At 51.8% G+C, this 20476-nt stretch overlaps 2 protein-coding genes across 18 annotated transcripts in view; both read right to left on the bottom strand.

Annotated features, from left to right (window-relative positions):
- Positions 1–57: 57 nt before the first annotated feature.
- On the bottom strand, positions 58–7970 carry CORO6 (coronin 6). 8 transcript variants are annotated; one of them, XM_008010895.3, is made up of 11 exons: positions 7675–7967; positions 6206–6466; positions 4631–4753; positions 4083–4212; positions 3813–3994; positions 2523–2642; positions 1961–2065; positions 1725–1870; positions 1342–1399; positions 1006–1236; positions 607–918 (listed from the first exon to the last, which is right to left on the bottom strand). In XM_008010895.3, exons 2-11 carry the CDS (start codon positions 6401–6403, stop codon positions 793–795), a joined length of 1419 nt encoding a protein of 472 aa, XP_008009086.1. In that variant the 5' UTR covers positions 6404–6466; positions 7675–7967; the 3' UTR covers positions 607–792. The 8 variants fall into 8 exon arrangements, with proteins under 8 accessions (XP_037848614.1, XP_037848617.1, XP_072860905.1 ...); XM_037992686.2 differs by lacking the exon at positions 2523–2642 and having other exon boundaries at positions 58–915; positions 6206–6405; positions 7675–7958; XM_037992685.2 differs by lacking the exon at positions 2523–2642 and having other exon boundaries at positions 6206–6405; positions 7675–7962.
- Positions 7971–10916: 2946 nt separating this feature from the next.
- Positions 10917–20476, bottom strand: part of SSH2 (slingshot protein phosphatase 2) — a 302660-nt gene continuing 293100 nt past the window's right edge. For all 10 annotated transcript variants that reach the window (XM_008010924.3, XM_008010921.3, XM_073004801.1 and 7 more), the window contains one exon: positions 10917–18247. In XM_008010924.3, coding sequence (XP_008009115.2) covers positions 16157–18247 — 2091 coding nt within the window. In that variant the 3' untranslated portion in view covers positions 10917–16156. The remainder of the gene's footprint in view (positions 18248–20476) is intronic.

The raw sequence follows: 20476 nt of genomic DNA on the forward strand, positions 1-20476 counted from the left end.
GAGGCTGGGGGTCTTGTTCCCCTCACTCCCACCCATGCAGGAGGCACAGACTGAACGCTTAGTAAAATGTTTCATTCAGTACGTCTTGTTTTTCTGAGAGAGGCAACAGCAGAGGGTTGGGGGCAGTGTGTGTGTATTTGTGATGAACCTTATTTCTCATGCCACTTCTCTCAAGATTTCTCCGCGGGGGCTGCCGCAAGGAAGCCGCCCTCGCCCCTGTCGCTGGAAAGAAGGAAGAGAGCTCTCTACCACAGACCTCTGTGGGTGTAACCACTGGGTCCGGCTCTGCAGCAAACGGGATGTGTATGTGTCTGCAGAACTGGGGTGACGCCCATCTGGTTTACCACTCAGGGTGATGGAAACCAGTGAGCTGATTAGGAGAAGCGCTGTCATTTTCCCCAGCCTGGGGGGACCCATCAAATCGCCACCCATCTGAGGTCAAACTAAGGCTCCAATGTCCCCAAGCATCGCGTAAATACTAAACACTTTCCCTGCCCTGGGCAGAGGACAAAGGGGGACACCACCTCGCCGTGCAGCACCATTGCTGGCTCCCCCCGCAGACCTCCCTAGGCCAGCTCCAGCCGAGTCTCAGACGAGGCGCGCCGTCCAGCCTCCGCCGGGCCGACGTGGGTCTCCCCTGTGCTCCAAGAGTTACGGTCTCCCGCGAGGGGCGGAGTTCCCCTCCCGGTCCCGCCCCCGGCCCCAGCCCAAGAGGGCAGGGTCCGGGACCAATAGCTGGGGCGGGGCCGAGCTTGTGCGCCCCGCCCCGCTCCGCCTGCCTGGCGCGCCGGGCTAGTCCGTGCCGTCCACCAGCTCGCACAGCATGTTCTCCAGAGCCGTGATGCGCTGCTCCTGGGCCTGCACCCGCTCGCGGAGGGCCTTGATCTCCTCCAGCAGCGTCTCCAGGGTGTGCTGCTGCTGGGGCGGAGGACGGAGAGGCCGTGTCGTATAGGGGCGGTAGGGGGAGATGTAGATTGGGCCAGGGTGCAGCAGGGTCGATCTTACCGACAAGGGGGCGTCGCTGGACGACTGGCTGCGGCGGGGGACGGAGGGCGGGCGCACGTCCAGGATGTTGCGCTTCGTGACCCGGAGCTCGCGGTGCTTCGGAGGCACGTAGCCGTCCCTCAGCGAAATGAGCACAGGATCGGCGTCCTGACCGGATAGCCATTCGTCCGCTTCTAGGGCCGGCTCCGGGCCCGGCGTATCCGGGTACAGATCGTCCTGGAACAGGTCTGACTGCGGGGGTGGGTGGGACAGGGGGACCCGCGTGAGAGGGGTGCGGGGCCTGCTCCGCTCCGTTCCGCCTAGTAGCCCTGCCCAACCCTTCTCCCGGCCCCTCACCTTGCGGGGCACAGTCATGATGATAGGTTCACACTTTCTTTCGTGTAGCTTGTAGAACCTATAAGGGAGCAGGGTTCAGCACCCCCGCAGACTTCCACGTCCTTAACTTCTCCTGTCTAAGACCAAGGGGGTTGGAGGCCAACACTTGCTGAGCGCCTACCATGCATATTGCACATTACACACATTATTGGTTCTATAGTAAAAGACTGAAGTTGAGAATGTAAGGCTAGTGAGCAGTGGGTCTGGCACTGAAACAGAACTGTCTTATCCCCCTGTCCCCCTTTTCCAAAGCACTGCATTACTGGGGAAGCCCCGTGGCTAGGACCCGACATGAGTAGGGGACAGAGGCGGGCAGGTGTTCGGGAGGGGCCAAGGCCGCTGACCGGGCGATCTCACACTTGCTGACATCCAGTCCCCTTTTGGGCATGAAACCCATGCCCCGCTGCGGCTCTTTGCTGCTGAACGTGTTCAGGTAGTGCACGAAAGGCGGCTCGTCGGTAATCTCAAAGTACCGAATGCTGCTGTCGCCCTGCAAAACCAGTCAGTTCAGGGGCGCGCCCAGACAAGGCCCTCCATATCTCCATCCAGCCCTGTGTTCTCCCTGCCCGGCCGTGAGCACCTTGCCACAAAGGTAGACGATGCTGGAGTCGGGATCGTAAAAGGGCAATAGGACCCCGTTGCTTGTGTCCATCTCCTGCAGCGCCACTGGCTCCTCGAAGTTGTTCTGCCCGAGTACAGGAGGCGTGACCAGCCCTGCCCCACCCTCCCGTGCTACTTCGGGACCCCCAGAAGCCCCTTTACGCTTCCTGGCCTTCCCAGACCGTATGCCCCAAACCTCTAGTGACCAGAGTTGCAGGCCCCTCCCCTGGGCACGTCTCTCCTCCTCCCCTGCGCACATCGCTCCTCCTCCCGGGCACATATACCCGCTGCGCGCCGCATGCAGTCACAGCAAACCACCCCCAGGGACTCGGCATCACCAGGTGGGGGCGCCAGCGCAGGATCCTTCACGCGACGCAGCAAAACTGGGCAGAGGGGTGGGTGTGAGAATGGCAGGCGCTGCAGAGGTGGCAGCAGCCTTCAGTCCTGTCCAGGTGGGCATGCCCTGCGGGTGGGGGGCGCCTGGCCACTCTCCCGTGATGCCAGTCCCCGGGGCACACACCCCAAGCCTCCAGCTGCGTTACCGGGTCCCACAGGCCCAGCTCTCGCTGGCTCATGCGGGTGAAGCCGGTGGTGAAGATATGGCCCTGTCGCGTGAAGACGGCCCGCATGGGCCTCATCCCCTCGTGGGCCGCAAACCTCTCCTGGGGGGAGGGGGAGACAGGGAGGGACATCACCCAGCCGCCTGCTCTGAGCAGCATGGAAGGACGAGCAACCAGCTTGCTGACTTGGGTGTCCGGGGTGGAGGAGCGGAGGCGGGGAAGAGACAAAAGGGGCCTAAGCACTCAGCTTCCTGCGGGGCCATGGCTGGCCCCTGACCTGGAGAGCATCCGCGCCTGGAGAGAGCAGGAGGCACGCGGCTCTCAGCCGATCCCGAACCCTTAAGCGCGCTCAAAGGCCGATCCCTAGAGCAGGGGTGTCTGCTGGCTCCCCGGAGTCGCAGCGAGGCTTTTCCTGAACGGGGAGCTCCCCGCTCAGCTCGGGCCTCTTGGGCGCCAGCCACAGCCAGGGAAGGCGCTCCCGGCGGACCCAGCGAAGGAGCGACCTAGCGCGCCCGGCGCGGCCTGGCCTACCGGGTCCCAGAGCGCGAGCTGCCGCTCACTCATCCTGCTGAAGCCGGTGCTGAGCAGCTTCCCGTCTGCGGTGAAGACAGCCCGCAGCGGGCGGGCGCCCTCGTGAGGCCGGGCTCTCTCCTGCTCGCGGGGTTAGTGGGTTAGAGCGCCCGCGCGCCCGCCCGACCGCGCTCGGCGCTTGTGCTCCACGCAGACATGCAAGCGGCCCACGCACCCGCACCCCAGGTTAGACTGAGGCCGGCGAGGCCAGGGCCTCCGCCCACCCAGGGCACCCGGCTGGGATAAGCAACATGCGAGGGTTGCCCCCCATCCCCCGCCCAGCGGGTCCACAAGGAGAAAGGGCCAGCCCTCGAGCCAGTGTCAGGCCCCAGACCCTGGAAGATGCGTCTGGGTGCCGGCTGAGAGGAGAGGGGTCCGGGAGCTCAGGTTTCATGCAGGTTCTGGTGGGAGGGTGGAGTTTCCAGCTTCTCCCCTCCTCAATCCCAAAGCGAGGAGCCCTTCTCTGAGCTTCTGAGATGCAAGGGAGGGGAGGGAACAGGAGCCGGGCAGAGAATTGCAGGCTGGGGGCTTACTTAGGGCAGAGACCTGTGGTTGCAGAGACGGGGGAAGAGGGCTAGTCTCTGGAGCAGGGATGCGACAGGTGAAAGCCAGGACCAGGGGCTCTGATAATGGTGGGTACAAGGTGCTGACAGCTGGCCACTGGTCAGGGGATGCTGGGGAGTGGCTAGGCCAGGCACTCACCGCCACCACTTGGCCTTTTCTGGGGTCAATGATGCGCAAGGTCTTGTCCTTGCAGGTGGTGGCTAGCAGGCTACCGTTGCTGTTCCAGCACACACTGTGGATGACGTCTGGGTGCATATCATCTAGGCTCAGCAGCACCTCCCCGGTGCCCACATTCCAGATGATGATCATATTGTCACCACCTGCCCAGAGTGGCCAGGCATGGTCACCTGGGTCCCGCCTTTGCCACCACCCACCCATCTATGGGGGACCCCTCCCTTGCCCCCAGACCTGCACTGAGCAGGACATTCCTGGCAGTAGGGTGCCAGGAGAGGATGCCCACGCGCTTGGAGTGGCCCTCAAGTGTGATGATAGGTTCCGTAATGTTGCGCATGGGGGTATAGTCTGGAATCTGCCACACCTGGGTAGGAAGAAAAGGCATATGGTAGGTGGAATGAGGAGCCACCCTGTGCTTCACTACCGGCTCTCTTGAGTGGTAAGGGTGAAATGCAGGGCAAGATGTGGTGGCGCATGCTGAGAGCCAGGAGGGGGCACTGCCAGCTCTCCAGAGACCTCCCATTCACTCCAGCAGGGAGACTTCAGAGCACTGCCCTGCTGCTCTGCAGGCACCACGTTGGCCATGGCTATAATTAGTCCTAAGCAGTGCATCCTGGGAAGGGGTAGGCATGTAGCTAAAAATAGTCTGGGAGCTGGGCAGGGCAGGGCTCTGGGACCCAGCACCTCCCTTATTACCACCCTTAGCACCTTCCCCAGCACAGGTGAGGCAGCCTTCCCTGCTCCCCTGCTCAATTGCCCAGCAGTAGCCCCCTGGCTCCTACCATGATGGTGGTGTCGTCGGAGGCACTGGCGATGACATTGTCATTGTGTGGACACCAGTCAATATCCAACACAGGGGCAGTGTGCCCAGTGACCAGTGGGTAGTTCTTATCCACTCGCCCTGTCTGAGGGGTTGGAGAGGAAGATGTGGGGCTACTCTCCTATGTGTTTTTTAGGGGGTGGGTAGCAGATCTGCTTACACCTCAATTCCCTATGATCTATTTTCTTTTTGCAGATCCCTCTCCACACTTCTAACACCATCCAGTCCACTTGCTGCACTTTACTGAAGGCAGAGTTGAAATAGTTTAATATTAGGGACTCTGACACAGAGAGGTAACATGGCCTCACCAAGGACACACAACAAGATACTCATAGAGCTGAGATTTGAACTTTCCAGTCCAGTGCGCTTCCAAAGACACCTACTTGGAGGAGGCTGTTCTTCAGCCCGTTCTCCTATTGAAATGTCTGTGGGATTCTCCTGGTGGAAGAGGTCAAGGTGAGGTAATAGTGTAGTGCTGGATAGCCCTTTCCTGGCCTCCCTTGGCAGATCTCTTCCTTGTGAACCACTTTCACCTTGGAACCAGAAGCAGCAAGCATTCCTGGTGCCTACTATCCCAAATGGGAGCTGGGGGCCTACCTATTTTTTGGTCTTCACAGGCTGCTTGTGGGGGTTCTGAGACTTCTGCAAGGACAGGCACTAGTCCAGACCAGGCAGCGGGGGAGAGGGTGGCTATGTGGTACTGAAAGAGCAGACATATTGGGGGAGGAGGCAGCTCCAGCTGAAATTTGAGCCCTGGGGCCTGTGTCCCAGGATGGTGTCTGCATTGTCTAGGGTGAGTCACTGGCTTTGTCAGGCCTCTTCCTGACCCTGCCCCCTGTGGAGCCTCCCCTAACAAGGTGTAGGGGCCAGAATCCAGGTCAGGGTCATACCTTGGGGGTGGGGGGGAGTCATCCTTGGGATGTGGATGGCCAAGGGGCTTAAGGTTATGAAGTTAACATGGCAGTCATTGCCTGGTCCTCATCCTAAGGGTAAGGAGGGCTCTGGCCTCATGTATCATGTTCCCCTTCCTTTCCCTTCCCTTTCTTTCTACTTCACTGCAAGAGTCCTTGGAGGTAGCCAGGGACTCTTTGGATAGAGCCTGACCCTGTCCTCAGTTTGCTGCTCTGAGATGTGACTTAATCAAATGGTCATCTTGGGCTAGGGAGGAGGTTTCCACACCCAAAACATGAGGGGATGCGGCATTAGGAGAGGCAGTGATGGAATCTGGCCAGGCTCGGCTGTGCTGTGTCCCAACCATCTCCATCACCCAGCTCCCCTCCTGGTCCCTGCTGGGAATGGGGTGGTGCGTGGAGAGGTGGGAGGGCTCGGGAGAGGGAGTAGGCCACCCTGATGTTAGGGTGGGGTGGGGTGGCCTCCCCTCTGGTCCTTGAGGGCTTGGGGAATAGGGAGGAGACAATCCACACAGACACTTCTCCTGACTGTGGAATGCAACTAGGTGAGAACACAGGCTGCTTCGGGAGTTCCCAGGGGCCCCAGCCAGTGTCTTCCCACTTGCTTCCTTTCCCTGGTCTCTCACCTTGGCCAGAGGCAGGACGATGAAGGCACCGCCGCCTCCAGCCTCCACAATAATGGCCAGGAATTTGGGGTTGACGGCACAGAAGGAGCTGTCCCATGTGACCTTGGACACACGGATGTCCTCATAGGCCTGGTCGGCCTTTGCTGCCTGCCCAAACACATGGCGGAACTTGCTTTGCCGAACCACACGTCTGCTCATAGCTGCGGGCAGAGAGGTAGGATCTCAGTGCCCAGAAATGCCTTTGGTCCTTAGTCCTGTGAGCTGTGGGAGGGAGGAGGAGTGGAGGGGTGGCTGATGAGAAGGGTTATGTGGTCAGGAGTCCGGTATAAGTCCATATAGTGTCTAGTCCTAGAAGCAGGGAGCTTTCTTCAAGGTGGTCAGAGTATAGGAAAGTTATTTTGCTGTGTAAAATGCTGTTTACTGTAAGGGGCTAGGATTTGGGGCCTGACTTCTCCATAGAGACCCAGGCTGAGGGGATTGTGGAGCCTAACGGACTGAAAGCTTTCTGGACGTTGGAATGTTTTTAGGAGGAGCCTCAATGCCACATTGCCCGCCCCCCATCCCCCACCCCCCACCCCCTGCTCCGACAGTCTTGATGAGCATCTCTTCACGGAAGTGATTGTAGCTCCCAGAGGCACCCTGTCCAGAAGCAGAGGCCTTGACCATTGGATCTTGGCTTAAAGCCAGGTATGGGGCCAGGACTGCACCACCACCACCACAGGATCCCGAACTTGCATCTCTGGAATAGTTCAGGCAGATGGAGTTTTGTCTTTTTCTAAAAATTTGCCAAGGGGGAAGTTCCTCCTGTCAGCCAACCTGAGTCCTTTCTGCTACTGTTTTCATCCCATGCCTTGTGGGTGGACGGGTGGCAGCACAGAGTGAGGTGGGTCCCTCTTCTCCCACTCCTCTCTGCACTGGCTTCTCCAGGGAGCCCTGATCATGGTCTTCCGGCTTTTGCCTACCATACGCTTGTCCGGTTTCTCCTCTGGGTCCCCTGCCCTGGTTGGGCCTTCTTCCTAGTGAATTCTTCTGGGGGGGGATCCTCAACCCCATCCTCCACCCCTACCCCCTCCGCAGCCAGGCCAGATTTGCAGGGATGGGGAGGGTGTGGTGCCTTTTCTCCAGCTAGGGCCTCTCTAGATGACACACTGAGTACTCCCAAAGCTCCAGCCAGTAGCTCCTGCCCCACCCCAGCCCCAGCATCCGCGTGCCCTTCAAGGCACGTCTGCGGCCCCGAGCCTGAGGCCCGGCCTCCCCGCACCCTTCTCCAGCCTCCTGCCCCAGCACTGCGTTCTTGCGAGACGAGGTGTCTGCGCCCTCCGGGAGCGCTGGCCAAATATAGACACCACGTCCTCCCCGCCCGAAACCGAATTTGGCGGCGCGGGGGGAGGGGGCGCAGACCTCTGCCCCTCAGGGACCCCGCCCGCTCCGCCGGCTGCGGTGGCTGCCGCGTGTTGGGGGCTGGGTACCTGGTCCTGAGCGGGCTGCGGGGCGCTCACGCTGCGAATCCTCTGCGGAGGGGGCCCGAGTGCGTAGGGGGCCGAAGAAGTCGTCAGAGCGAAGGAGCCGGCTCTCCGGGTGTCCGTAGTATCTGGGACCCGGGTGTCCGGTTCCACACTCAGGCCGCTGCCTGCGGCTCTCCAGGGCCAGGCGCCGCTGCAGCCCCAGCTGCTGCTGCCATCAACCTGAGGGGGTGGGGACTAGCTTAGGGGCGGGGCCAGGACCAAAGTTGCCCCGCCCCCTCTAGCGGCGGGAAAGTCGAGCGCCCCCGACCGCGCTCCGAGCTTCCTCTGGCCTCGGAAAAGCATCAAAAGTAAGTGTGCCGCTGTGTGCTGGGTACGCACGCTCCTTCCCTCCTTCCGAGACTCCCGGGTAAGCTGGGGAGGCAGACCCAGAGCAGGACGCTTGAAGAGGGAACCGGCGAGGGGGCGTGCTGCCCTAGAGCCGGCAGCCGTGCGAGATCAGGTGCCTCCGCCCGCATTCCAGCCGCAATCGCGCTCCCAATTTAGCTGTCCCGACCGGCCGGGACTGCGGGACTGCACGTCCAGGCCTCCCTGGGGGAAAGAGGCCCTAGAGGATGAGGTCCCAGGCTGATCCTGATCTAGGGCAAGTGCTAGGGCACCCGACATCGGGCTGAAATGTTATTGTTATGAATGGCAATAGCGATCATTTGAGAAACCTAAAATGCTGGCTGTGTGCTAGGCATTTCACCCCATTAGAGGGGATTCCATGGACCAGGGCAGGAAGCAGCTGAAAGACCAAGGAGAGGACCTAGTGTAAAGTGAACCCACCTTGACACTCCCTCCCCTCCAGATGCCGGGGGAAGAGGCTGGCACAGATCTCTAGTCACATTTTAGGGGTCAGAGAAGCCAGCTCAGAGGCCAGACCCCTAATGTTTTCTGGGCCTTGTTTGAATTGGTGCCCGACTGTGTTCCAGGTTAGCTTCCCCCATATGCCCCAATATCCACAGAACTGAATGCTGACCGAGGTCAAGGAGATTAAAGATAAACTAATCAAAATACAGCCAGTGAAGACCAACCAGTCCCGTAGCTCCAGTCTACCCAGTGTCTTCACATTCTCTGGATTTCTTCCCTTAGATCATAGGGGCATCTGGGACCGGTTATTCCTTCCAACTCTCCAGGGCACACCTGGGAGCGAGTGAATGGAACACAGCCTTCCGGAGGGCAGATACCAGCACTGGGGAGAAAGGGGAGGGAAGGTGGTAGAAACCATGAAGGGCCCCACAAGGCTCCTTTGTTTCTCAGGAAGAGTCCAGGTGGCTTGTAGGGACAGACTTAAATCAAGAGCCAGTGGCTTGTAGGGGAACAGAATAAAAAACTGTTACGAGTGCTCCAGAAATAACTCCTGGCATAGGGGTGCAGGGGCAGGGTATGAGGGTACATGAGTCATCTCTCTTTTACCTAAAGATTCCAGGCACATGATTAGGAGGAAAATACCTGAGTGACTCAGTTGCTCCTTTACAACAATAACCCATGCTTATGTGCTAGGCACTGGCACTGTTGTAAGGGCTTTATATGTATTAATTTCATACTCTTAACAATCCTCTAGGCTGGTCGCAGGTGGCTAATGCCTGTACTCCCAGCACTTTGGGAGGCTGAGGCAGGTGGATTACCTGAGGTCAGGAGTTTGAGACCAGCCTGGCCAACATGGCAAAACCCCATCTCTACTAAAAATACAAAAATTAGTCAGGTGTGGTGGTGGGCGCCCGTAATCCCAGCTACTCAGGAGGCTGAGACACAAGAATTGCTTGAACTTGAGAGGCGGAGGTTGCAGTGAGCTGAGATCGTGCCACTGCACTCCAGCCTGGGTGACAGAGTGAGACTCTGTCTCAAAACACACACACACACAAACAAAAAACAATCCTCTAAGGTGGATACTGTTATTATCCCTATTTAACAGTTGAGGAAACTGAGCCACAAAGAGGTTAGGTGACTTACCCATCACAACCTCAAGAGGTAGTTGATGTAGCTGTGATTCTTACCCACGTGGTCTGGCATCTGGTCCATGCCTTTCAGCAGCATGCATTTCTATCTCTCCCTGAAGGACAGTGCCACTTTATCTCACAAGTGCTGAGCTAAAGCATAACAGAGTTTATACTGTGTGGCACAGAGGGAAGGATGCCTGGAATGAATTAAAAAACTGGTTCCAGTCCTGGCTCAATCGCCATATTTTTACAGCTCTCTGAACAGGACTGGGTCAGATTCTTTCCAACTCTGCGCCACTCCTTAGCAGAGTAGGGATTTTATGTGCTGCCTCCTGTGAAATGGCATTTCCCCTACCCCACCTTCCTTCTCTTTAAAGAGAACAGGAGACTCCCTTCTAGAGGGAAGGGCTTGGGACTAGGAAGCAGGAATCCTTCAATGCATGCTCCCTTCAGTTCCATCATCTAGGAAGGGCGGTGCTTTCCGAGTACAGGGATTCAGATATTTGCTTGGGCCTGGCGTAGCTCAGCCCTGCCCTCTAGCCTTCTTCTGGCTGCCAAGGCCTGGCAGAGCTGTGAGTGGGCAGAGTTAAGGCAAGAAGAACCAATCAAGGAAAGGAGCTACTTGGGCTTCCTGCCTCCCTTTTGAACTGTTAGCTCTGAACGGCAATCCATAGAAGACAGTCACGGATTTCATCTTTTAGGAAGCCATTTTCTGGATGAGGTAGCTGGCAACTTAGCCATGATTTGGTCAATCTGCTTTGGCTAGAAAACCAAGACTGAGCTTATCTAGACTGGTCAGGGATCCCAGGGATCCTTAGAATATTTTGTGAAAGACCTTACCTTCACCATCATGCACTCCAGCTAAAGACCAGCACTGTGCCCCTCCCACTTGATATGGATGATTCAGAATGAAGCAGGCTGACTTTAGTTCAAAGCAGTTTTTTCTCTTTTGGCAGGGGAGCGGGGGGAACTTCAGCAAATTTTGTTAGCAATTGGGAACTGGAAACTAAGCTCTTCCTAGATGATAGCCCTGCCTTGTATGTGATGAATGGCACCACTAAATATCTCAAGATGTTCATATTCCATTTCCAGAAATTTTTCAGTGGGCTGAGGTGTTTCATTTATTTTTGGGGGTTCAACTCTCTCTTCAAGGTGACATGATTGGGATCAATCATTGAAAACTACTGCTGTTCACTGTGTTTCTTCTTCTGACCCTCCCTCCTTCTCCAGCACCTCCCTCCTTTATTGCATCTGATGAAGTACACGTTTCATCTTCAAAATAAAAATTTATTCAATCTGTAACAAGAACATTGAATCTGCACATTTGCGCACAAGTTCACATTTAAAAACAGCGGAGCACATCAGTAATAAAAAAATCTATGATACAAGTGGAACATCCCAACCACCAGGAAGATTAAGGAAGGAGATGAGACCACTCTATATTCTGCTTCAAATGCCTCAAAAAGGTCCCAGAGATTCCAGGGAGCACCTGCTTTAATAAAATGTGAGCATAAAAGTTTGGGGTGGCTTGGGGCAAAGTTAACAGTCAGAAGGAGAGTCTTCTGGACTTGTTTTTTTTTTTTTTTTTTTTTTTTTTTTGAGACGGAGTCTCGCTCTGTCGCCCAGGCTGGAGTGCAGTGGCCGGATCTCTGCTCACTGCAAGCTCCGCCTCCCGGGTTCATGCCATTCTCCTGCCTCAGCCTCCCGAGTAGCTGGGACTACAGGCGCCCGCCACCTCGCCCGGCTAGTTTTTTGTATTTTTTTAGTAGAGACGGGGTTTCACCGGGTTAGCCAGGATGGTCTCGATCTCCTGACCTCGTGATCCGCCCGTCTCGGCCTCCCAAAATGCTGGGATTACAGGCTTGAGCCACCGCGCCCGGCCGGACTTGTTTTCCATGTTAGAACAAGTCCTGCAAAACAAAGCAGAAACAAAAGAAAAGAAAAGAAAAGAAAAGAAAAGAAAAGGCACCTTTAGATATGCCAAGCAAACCAAAACCCAACAAAACGTAAAATTCAAACATTTCCCTGTGGGCTTACAAGCACTTCAGGGCCAGTTACCCAGTTTTTAGTTTGGGTATTAGCTCTGCATGTGTACACAGGACGCTGCCACCAGCATTGCTTTGAGGACACAGATGGCAGCACCAGTCAAATGCCTCTTAGGGGATCTTCAAGCTGATTAAGGATGATTCCAGTTTAGAAATCCTATCCTAGATCTCTGGGGCACTGAGAAAATGAGGCTGGTTATCTTCTCATAGCAGGAACCAGGGCTAGTCACCCTCCATTTCCAGGCTGGAAAAGTACAGAAGCACCTTGCAATAGCTCTTCATGGCGTCAAGGGACCCCACACCCTGGGAGAAGGGTTAGGAGTGTGCAGCTTCCTGCTTTGGTGGCAGGCCTTTTCCTAATATGGGTGTCAGAGGAGTTGAGACAGCAAATATGCTTGTGTCTAATACATGCCTTGATCTTTTAGTTAGGAAGGGAAAACAAAGTCCAAGATGCTTTTAAGTTGGATTGATGCTGAAACAGCTAAAATTTCATCTTATCCACCATCAAAAGCAAAACAAAATTAAACAAAATGACACTAGCCATTCACCATTACAACCATCACTATAAGACACACTACCACTGAGGAAATGACAACTATTTCCATAGAGAGTGCTGGATGGGAGGGCAGGACACAGATGGAAGTCAGCTTCAGGGTATACCCACTTATTCACAAGGGCTGACCATGATGGCACTGCTCTGCATGAGGACTCACAGGACAGCTAGGGCACTGATGCCTGCAGGACTGTGTGGCCGACAAGATGATGCACATTTTAATATTCAAAATGTAAACAAAGTATCCACAAATAGTCCAAAAAAGCCAAAGAATGGCTTTATTTAAAAATTTTTAAATGCCCTTAAAAGTGACTTTTTGCATAATGCGTTCTTAAAAAAAGAACTCTCACAAAAACATTTTTACCAAACATGCCTAGATCACTTCAGAACTGAAATCCTCAGATGAAACAGGTGAACACTTCTGTGACCTGCTACATCTCAGAAGCTTCTCATAGGAAGCTTTGGGTTTACCCAACAGCATCTGTCTGGGGCCTGTGAGCAGGGGGCTCAAAGCCTGGGGCACTGAGATCTTCAGGCTGTCCTTGGAGCTCTGGGTAGTTAGAAAATTAGAAAGAGGAACTATCAGTAGGTATAAAGACAGAATCAAGAAATCCATAACCCTGTCTCAAGCCTCCTCAGAACCAGAAAAATACTAAAGATCCTGAAGAGACTGAGATGATAGGAATGATCCCAAACATTTAGAATCTGAAAGGCAACTAAAATTAGGAGAGATGAGTATTACAGTACTATAGTACCACATGTCTACTAGAGTATCCATTACTCCTGGGTGTTTCCAAAAATCAAGAAAGGTTGGGGTTTCCCTTTCTACTGACCAGGTTCAGCTCAAGTTCTACATGTTTCTGGAGGTTTTACCCCATGCATCAAAACATCAACTCTTTTTACATATGTACATATGTGTACACATGCACACACACTCCTCCAAAATAAGTGAGAGTCTATTGGTGGTTGAGAGAGAGAGAGAGAGAGAGAGAGAGAGAGAGAGAGAGAGAGAGAGGTAGACACTGGGCAAGAGTCAAAGTGTTTTCTATTCATCTTTGCCAGTCTATCTGCTCTTTCAGGTCTGGGCTTTACATGCACAGAAGAAAAGGGAAAGAGGCCACTGGAGATTATAAAAGAGTCTGAAGAGAAGACAGTCTGCAAAGTCCTTGACAGTTCATTACGCACCTCCCCTGGACACTGCTCAGCTGTGTAAATAACCCAGGAACACCCAATTCTGGGAGTCTGAAAAGGCTGGCAAACACTCCTTGGCATGGCTGAATTACAGACACTCTGTAGAAGATGTTTATTAAACGATAAAAAAATGCTAATTATAAAAAGGCAGAAAGACTTTCCTTTGCTCTTAAAAAAATTTTTTCCCCACAGCATTAGTGGGTTTTGTCCCATCTTTGTTGTTATTTAATGCAATGAGTGAACATTAAACACAGTGGAGGGGAGAAGAGGGAAAAGTCCAAAACTCTGGTCCTGCTTGTACCTCTTAGTGTGTGGGATGTCATCATGGTAAGGGGTTACCATGAGTGGATGCCACTCTCTTAACTTCCAGGCAAATCCTCTTCCCACCCTGCCACAATTTCCTGCCCTTCCCCATCATATTGGTGGTGGAACTGCTTCAAGAAGGCAGGGCATTCTAGATGGAAGAGCCCTGGAAATCCATAACCCTGTCTCAAGCCTCTTCACATTAGTTCATACCACCTAACAAAACACTTTACAACACACAAATATCCAGGAATCACAAAACTGTGTGGATGATATACTTGAACATTCAAGGAAACTACTGAGCAACAGCACAGGGTACACATAATCACTACACCATAAAGATGCTTTTAGCAAGTGGTTTCTGTCCAACCCGCCTCCTGACAGTGATGTCAGACCCAACCTCGGCTTCCACACAACTTCACAGCTCCTCTGAAGCCCCAGTGGCCCCATCTACCTTTTCTGCATTTTTTGGGTTACCCTGCCATCTGCCCCCACCAAACTCTGGCCTCTGACATCACGCTGACAGTCTGTGCATTTGTATTTTCCTCTTCAGTGTTGTGACGAGCCAAAAACCTGTCTCCAGTCTGTACTCAGTCAATCCTCAGTAATGTGGACATCAACGAAAGCTAACAGAAAGCAAATCTGCAAGCCTCTTCAGTTTTAATGAGCTGCAGAGGTGTTTCATGCTAGACTAAATCTGTCTTCTGTAAGAAGCTACAAGAGGCTTGTTTATGGCAGGTGCTGCTGCGTTAAGGATCTCCACAACAGTAGCAAAGCGACAGCATCCTAAATGGAGTCACTGTGGGCACTTGCCCCTGGCTGAGGCCTCCCCTGTGGCCTTCAGCCTCCACTAGAAGCTTCCACCCTGAGCAACTCACATATACTTCCTGGTTGTGGTTGAGATACTGGCAAACAATGTTCTGGGATTTCAGTCTCAGAAAGAAATCAGCTTTCAGTCACGCTGTAACCTAATGGGAGCCGTTAGGGGTGTCTCTGAGGAAGAAGTTACTAATGCATAATTTGGCAGGAGCTGGTGATTAGAAGTCTCCATTTAAACAACTACAACCACCATCAACATACTGTACAGATTCCTATCAACACCCAACAGTTTTATTTCTGGTGTCTGTGTGTTTTCCAGTTGCAACTCTACTCCTTCTTGAAAAGAATAAATCAAAAATACCCTACATAATGAACAACAAGACACTGTAAGACAGTGACAATATTATGTACATAAATACTGTGTACAAACCTTAGAGAAATGACAAACCTTCCAGGAAAAGGAAAAAAAAGTGTTAACAGTGATAATACCGAAAATAAAATATTGCATTCAATGGATGTTAAACATATGTAATGTTAACAATTCAAATATAATCTATGAAATTTAAAAAAATAGGCAGCATGGGGACAACAGCATGGGGAAGGAAAATAAACTGGAAGAAAATATGGCCATTAAACTCAGAAGGCCCAAAGAATTATTCAAGTAATGGAAGGGTTAAAACCCTACATACGTATTCATTTTACAAGAACACACTGACTTTCGATTGCTGCTTTTCAAACATGTCACTGTTGTTTTCAGTTGGGAGGACACTGCAGGCACATTTTTCTGGTAGGGAGAGCCAAAATGCCCATCTGTGTGGATCCACCAACCTAGCAGTTTCTGGGCAGCAGCCTCTCCACCCCCAACTTTATGTTTTCCTCCTCTTATCATGCTTTCCTCTACAGAAGACCACTTGGATTTGGGGTCCTGTTTTAATTTCAAAAATAATTTTCTTGGGGAAGAAACTATATGATAAATTTGCAGAGCTGGCCATTATCATGCCTTACTGTAATGATACACTCTGGAATACCGGAAGATCCTCTTTTAAAGCAAAGTGGAACCTGCCTCCTTCAGGAACTCTAAAGGGCTGCGGCTGGACAAAGGCTGAGAGCCCTCTGACTTCTGGCTGCCCTTTAGCCCATTCGATGCCTCAGGTCTGGAAACCAAACCATCATCACAAAGGCAGGGGAACATTTCCAATTCCCAGCTTTATCTCCAAATAATTTCCTCCGAATCTGTTTCCTTCCCTCAATCAAGGAACCATGCCTTTTCTCAGAGGGCAAAATGAGAGGCAGGTGGCAGCTGACTGAAAAACAGCAATTTGCCTTTGATAAAGGTGTTCTCTGAAAATGACTTTTTTGAGGTTTGATTTTTTTAAAATAAAAAATGATAAACGGTCTTGCCATCCAGATCAAGCTCTCTTTCCCCTTACATATACACACACATACACACTGAAAACCCAAACCCTGCATGCGCCAGAAACAGTAAAATGACCAAAATATTATAAAATTAACCAATAAAGTGCATGTTCCTTACATATTACACCTGCCCCTTTTACAAACATTTCTTCTAGAAAGTCACATGTGTAGGCTCAGAATCACATGGTATTATAGAAGGGGTTGGTTGTCCGTTTTTTGTCATTTGCCTTTTTCAGTCTCCTGAGGGGGTGAGTTCTGCCGTGCTGCTGACGGGGTGCCACGGCCAGCCCTGGAGCTGGGCATGCACACTGCAGTCCCTGGGTCTGTAGCATGGGAAGGCCTCCTTCAGAACTAGTCAATTCAGGTCCTGCCCTGGGAAGCAAACACTGCTGACTGGAACCAAATTCTTTGGCATACTGCACAAGGGGCCTCTCCACTGGCTTGCTCTGCACAATACACTCTGTTGTTGTGAGCTGTTCTACAAAATACTTGGTGGGCTCTGGGTTGTGGGGGGCACCTGGGTTTTCTAGGGACTCTTGGTCCTCCATGGCATGCATGCCTGAATCTGTTCTGAGGAAAGGCTGAAGCAGTTTGAGATGAGGGGATTCACAGGAGGCAGGCTCCCTCTCTGGTAAGCAGTCTTTACAGAGGTCCAAGTAACCTAATTTGGCGAGGGAAGCTGAGCGCCTCATTTGGGATGGTTTGGTGAGCCCTGCCTGGAAAACCACTCGAGACTCGATTTCTTTAGCACGCTCCTTCACCACACCAGGGCTGTGGCTGAGACCCTTTATGTTTTCACTACTAGAGCTATGTGGGAGTCGGCAGGCTACAGGCAATGGGTCCACTTTCTCCTGTAACTCCCCAGTGTTGTCACCAAGTTTGCTAATTAAACTTAGGTCTGCGCTACTTAGCTGGGAGTCCTTATATGGCACCTCACTGCCACTGGAGAGAGGGCTGTCCTGACTTTCTTCCCAGCTAACCTGTTCTGCAGAGGGCTCATCTGTGGTGCTGCTCTGCTCTGTGAAGCCCTCCAGGTGAACCGTAGTCTGGGGATGCAGGTAATCCAAACTGGCAGACAGTAAGTGGGTTGCATGACTGACAAAAGGTGCCGCTGTCTCCAGGGCTGTTGACAGGCTGCTGCCTCTGTCTTCAGGGCTACTCAGCGTGGAGGTCGGGTGCTCAGTGGGCCTGTTGTGCTCAGGAGAGGAAGAATGAGGCGGAGGTAGCACTTGGGGGTGCAGAGAAACCTGGTTGGGGTCCAGAGTCCTGTTTAGATTTTCATCCAGTGTGCAGAGCACAGTGACAGATTTTTCCACGTTCACTTTCCTTAGTCCTTGCTCTCCGCTCTTCTCGCTGGTGGCTATTTCACTCCCTGGCCCAGTGTGATTGGGTGATGTAACTGTGTGGGTATACTCAATGATTTCTACCCTCTTGGGAAGGGGAAGAGGGACTGCCTGTGTCTCAGACTCCTGGTGTGGTATCACAGTCCTCAGATCCTTCAGGACTCCTTCCTGCTGTGTTCCAGTATCTGACCCTGGGCCCTCCTGAGGAGCTGGCAAGTGGTCAAACTCCAGCACCTTGGGAGCTGGAACAGTGGCATTCTGCTCAGAATGGGACAGTGAGCCAGCCTCAGGCCCACTGTATTTCCCTTTGCCTTTGCTCATCTCTGGTTCCTTGGGGACAAATGAATGTTCTGGGGTGGCTTCATCACTCTTCCCTTTTGGTGCCAGGTCTGCCACAGAAGAATCATTCTTTGAATTCTTACGAGTGGACAATGAGGTACATGTTGAGGCAGCACCATGATGCTCTTGCTCCTGCCGTAAGCGCTCTTCAAACTCCAAGGTGGCTCGCCTCACAGACCCAGGGTACCACTTGGCACCTGGGTGCATCCCTGAGCCCTGGAGCTCTTGTTCCCCCTCAGCTGGTTCCCCTTCTTCCAAGTCTGCTGTAGATGAGTGTGTGGTTAGGCAGCCTTCTGGGGTGCACATCCCTGAGTCTTTGGCTAGTTCAGGCTGGGCTGTGCAGGAGCCCTCGTCTTGCTCCAGATGTCCAGGTTTGTTCTCTGGGGTCTGGGCCCTCTCAAAGAGCAGCTCATGGATGCTGTTCTTCTTTGGTGTATGGCACGGGTTGGATAAGATGTCTCCTTTCAGTTGAATCTGTCCAGCTCCTTGACTGATGGACTCAATTTCAGTGACAATTTCTTTGACTGAAATTGCATTTTCCAAGTGAGACTGCATGAAGATGTCTGGGCTGACCAGTTCTGAAATTGCCTAAGAAGAGAAAGTAGTGAGAAGATTATGGCAAATTGTAGTCTAACTGAAAATGCTTGATTTTCTGCTTATTAATCCTCTGATCCAGGACAACCTATCTGACTATGAGAATACCAATCATGGAGTGCCTGGGACCGTACTCTGCCCATCTGTTCTGTCACACTACAAGAAAAAACTGGATTCATCAAGGCTAGACATAAAATTTGTGATAGGTTGTGTTATTCTCTACTAAACTTTCTGTTCTGTTTACTCAAGCAGAATTCCAATCCAAAACTTTGCTCCCAAATGAACAGCAAATATTTTTGGAGTCTCCTATAATCTTTATTTTCCTAAGACTATGAGCCTCCAGGATTCAGGCCACACTGTAGTAAATGAAACCTTTCCCCCATGGCCTATCAACTTTCAGTTTGATCCTAACCTATCTGAGGGAAAGAGTTCCATTCAAGGCCTAAGATACGTCCTTAGATATGTCCCGGTGATAGAGCTAGATGGACGAGGCTATCATTTGATTTCTGATTTGGAGACTCACTGCTCTCTTCACTCCTCTGTCTTGCTAGCTTTCACTCACATCCTCTCACTGCTTCCGCTAGCAGCAGCATCCTAGTACCTACAAGCAGGGAGAATGCACTGTCTGACTACCCAATCTCTAAGTTTCACATGGTTCCTTCTGGGAAAGGTTTACTTGGCTTAAACAGTCACATGCCTTAGCAAACTTAGAAACCATAACTCTCTAGTATTTTACTATTTTACCAGCTATAAATTCCTAGATGGATTTAGAACAAGGCCAAAGAATACTGACCAATGCAAAATCAAGTCCTACTGTAAAAAAACAAAACAAAACAAAAAACAGAAGAATCTCAAAATCTGGGAATAGCCCTTGGATACCTCTTAAAGTAGTATCATTATGAGTATCAATCTAGTTAACATTTTTATAAGCCTTCAAAGTATATTTCCTTGGAACTGTTCTGGTCTTTCTCCTTCAAAAGAGAGTCAGAGTTAGTGTAATCTAACAGGGTCAGTAATGCCTTTGGGGGAAATGTGCCATGACATCAGGCAGAGGCAAACTTGCCAAGACTGGGAGAGAAGCCACAGTGGGCCCTGTGTGTGCATGGGCCGTGGAAGGAGTGCTCATATGACCAGGGACTGTGAAGAAGGCTATTTCTGTCAGTGCTGCTATAGTCACTGGTCCAAAGGAGAGCACAAGCAGTCTGCCTTCTCAGTAGAAAGGAAACAGAGGCACAGCTTTGGGGGTGGTAAAAAGACAGACACAGAGGCAAGAATCACAGTGGGGTAGTTAAGGAGAGAGAACAAATCGTTAATGGACAAAGTGGTAAATATAAGCAGACAGACATCAGGAGATGCAAAGAATCTATGACGAGCTCCACTAAAATCATTAAGTGAAGTTTGGTATGTTAGAGTAAATCTGTCACAGTTTATTCCCCAACTACTATATTGTATTAAGTATTTAAGATGTCAGAAGTATCAAAATATGAATAACTTGTGAGTCTTAGAATAAGTGTGAGTCTTAGAATTGATGTGATATAATGATTCTTTCCCTGGTTTGAGATGGCTTGTAAGAGTTCCTATGCCACAAAGAATTTTAGGATTCTGTCTGCTGGCAAATTCATTTCCTTTTGATTCTCTCTCTTTTTTTTTTTTTTTTTTTTGAGATGAAGTCTCACTCTGTTGCCAGGCTGGAGTGCAGTGGCGTGATCTCAGCTTACTGCAACCTCCGCCTCCCGGGTTCAAGCGAATCTCCTGCCTCAGCCTCCCAAGTAGCTGGGACTACAGGCACACACCACCACATGCAGCTAATTTTTGTATTTTTAGCAGAGATGGGGTTTCACCATGTTAGTCAGGATGGTCTCAATCTCCTGACCTCGTGATCCGCCTGCCTCGGCCTCCCAAAGTGCTGGGATTACAGGTGTGAGCCACCGTGCCCGGCCATCTTTGGGCTTCTCATTGTTCAGCCAGGACACTTGTTTTTGGCTCACTCCTTCCTCTGTCATCCCCTCTTAGAAGTGCTTCCAATGACACCAGAAAGGTAAATTCCTAAAAGGCAAATTCTTTAAAAAATATTTAAACCCTAAGTTTTCTTTTTTTTTTTTCTTTTTTTTTTTTTTTTGAGAGGGAGTCTCGCTCTGTCGCCCAGGCTGGAGTGCAGTGGCTGGATCTCAGCTCACTGCAAGCTCCGCCTCCCGGGTTCACGCCATTCTCCTGCCTCAGCCT

The sequence above is a fragment of the Chlorocebus sabaeus genome, chromosome 16 (genome assembly GCF_047675955.1).
Source record: "Chlorocebus sabaeus isolate Y175 chromosome 16, mChlSab1.0.hap1, whole genome shotgun sequence".
In the NCBI taxonomy this organism is placed as follows: domain Eukaryota; kingdom Metazoa; phylum Chordata; class Mammalia; order Primates; family Cercopithecidae; genus Chlorocebus; species Chlorocebus sabaeus.

Bases quoted from the DNA above. Each gene is read 5' to 3' on its own strand.
- CORO6 (XM_008010895.3), bottom strand. From the start codon at position 6,403: ATGAGCAGACGTGTGGTTCGGCAAAGCAAGTTCCGCCATGTGTTTGGG. The intron at 1,871-1,960 runs GTGCTCACGGCC...CTGGTTTTGCAG, and splicing joins TCGTCTACCTTTGTGGCAAG to GGCGACAGCAGCATTCGGTA. The intron at 919-1,005 runs GTAAGATCGACC...CCTCCGCCCCAG, and splicing joins CCAGCGACGCCCCCTTGTCG to CAGCAGCACACCCTGGAGAC.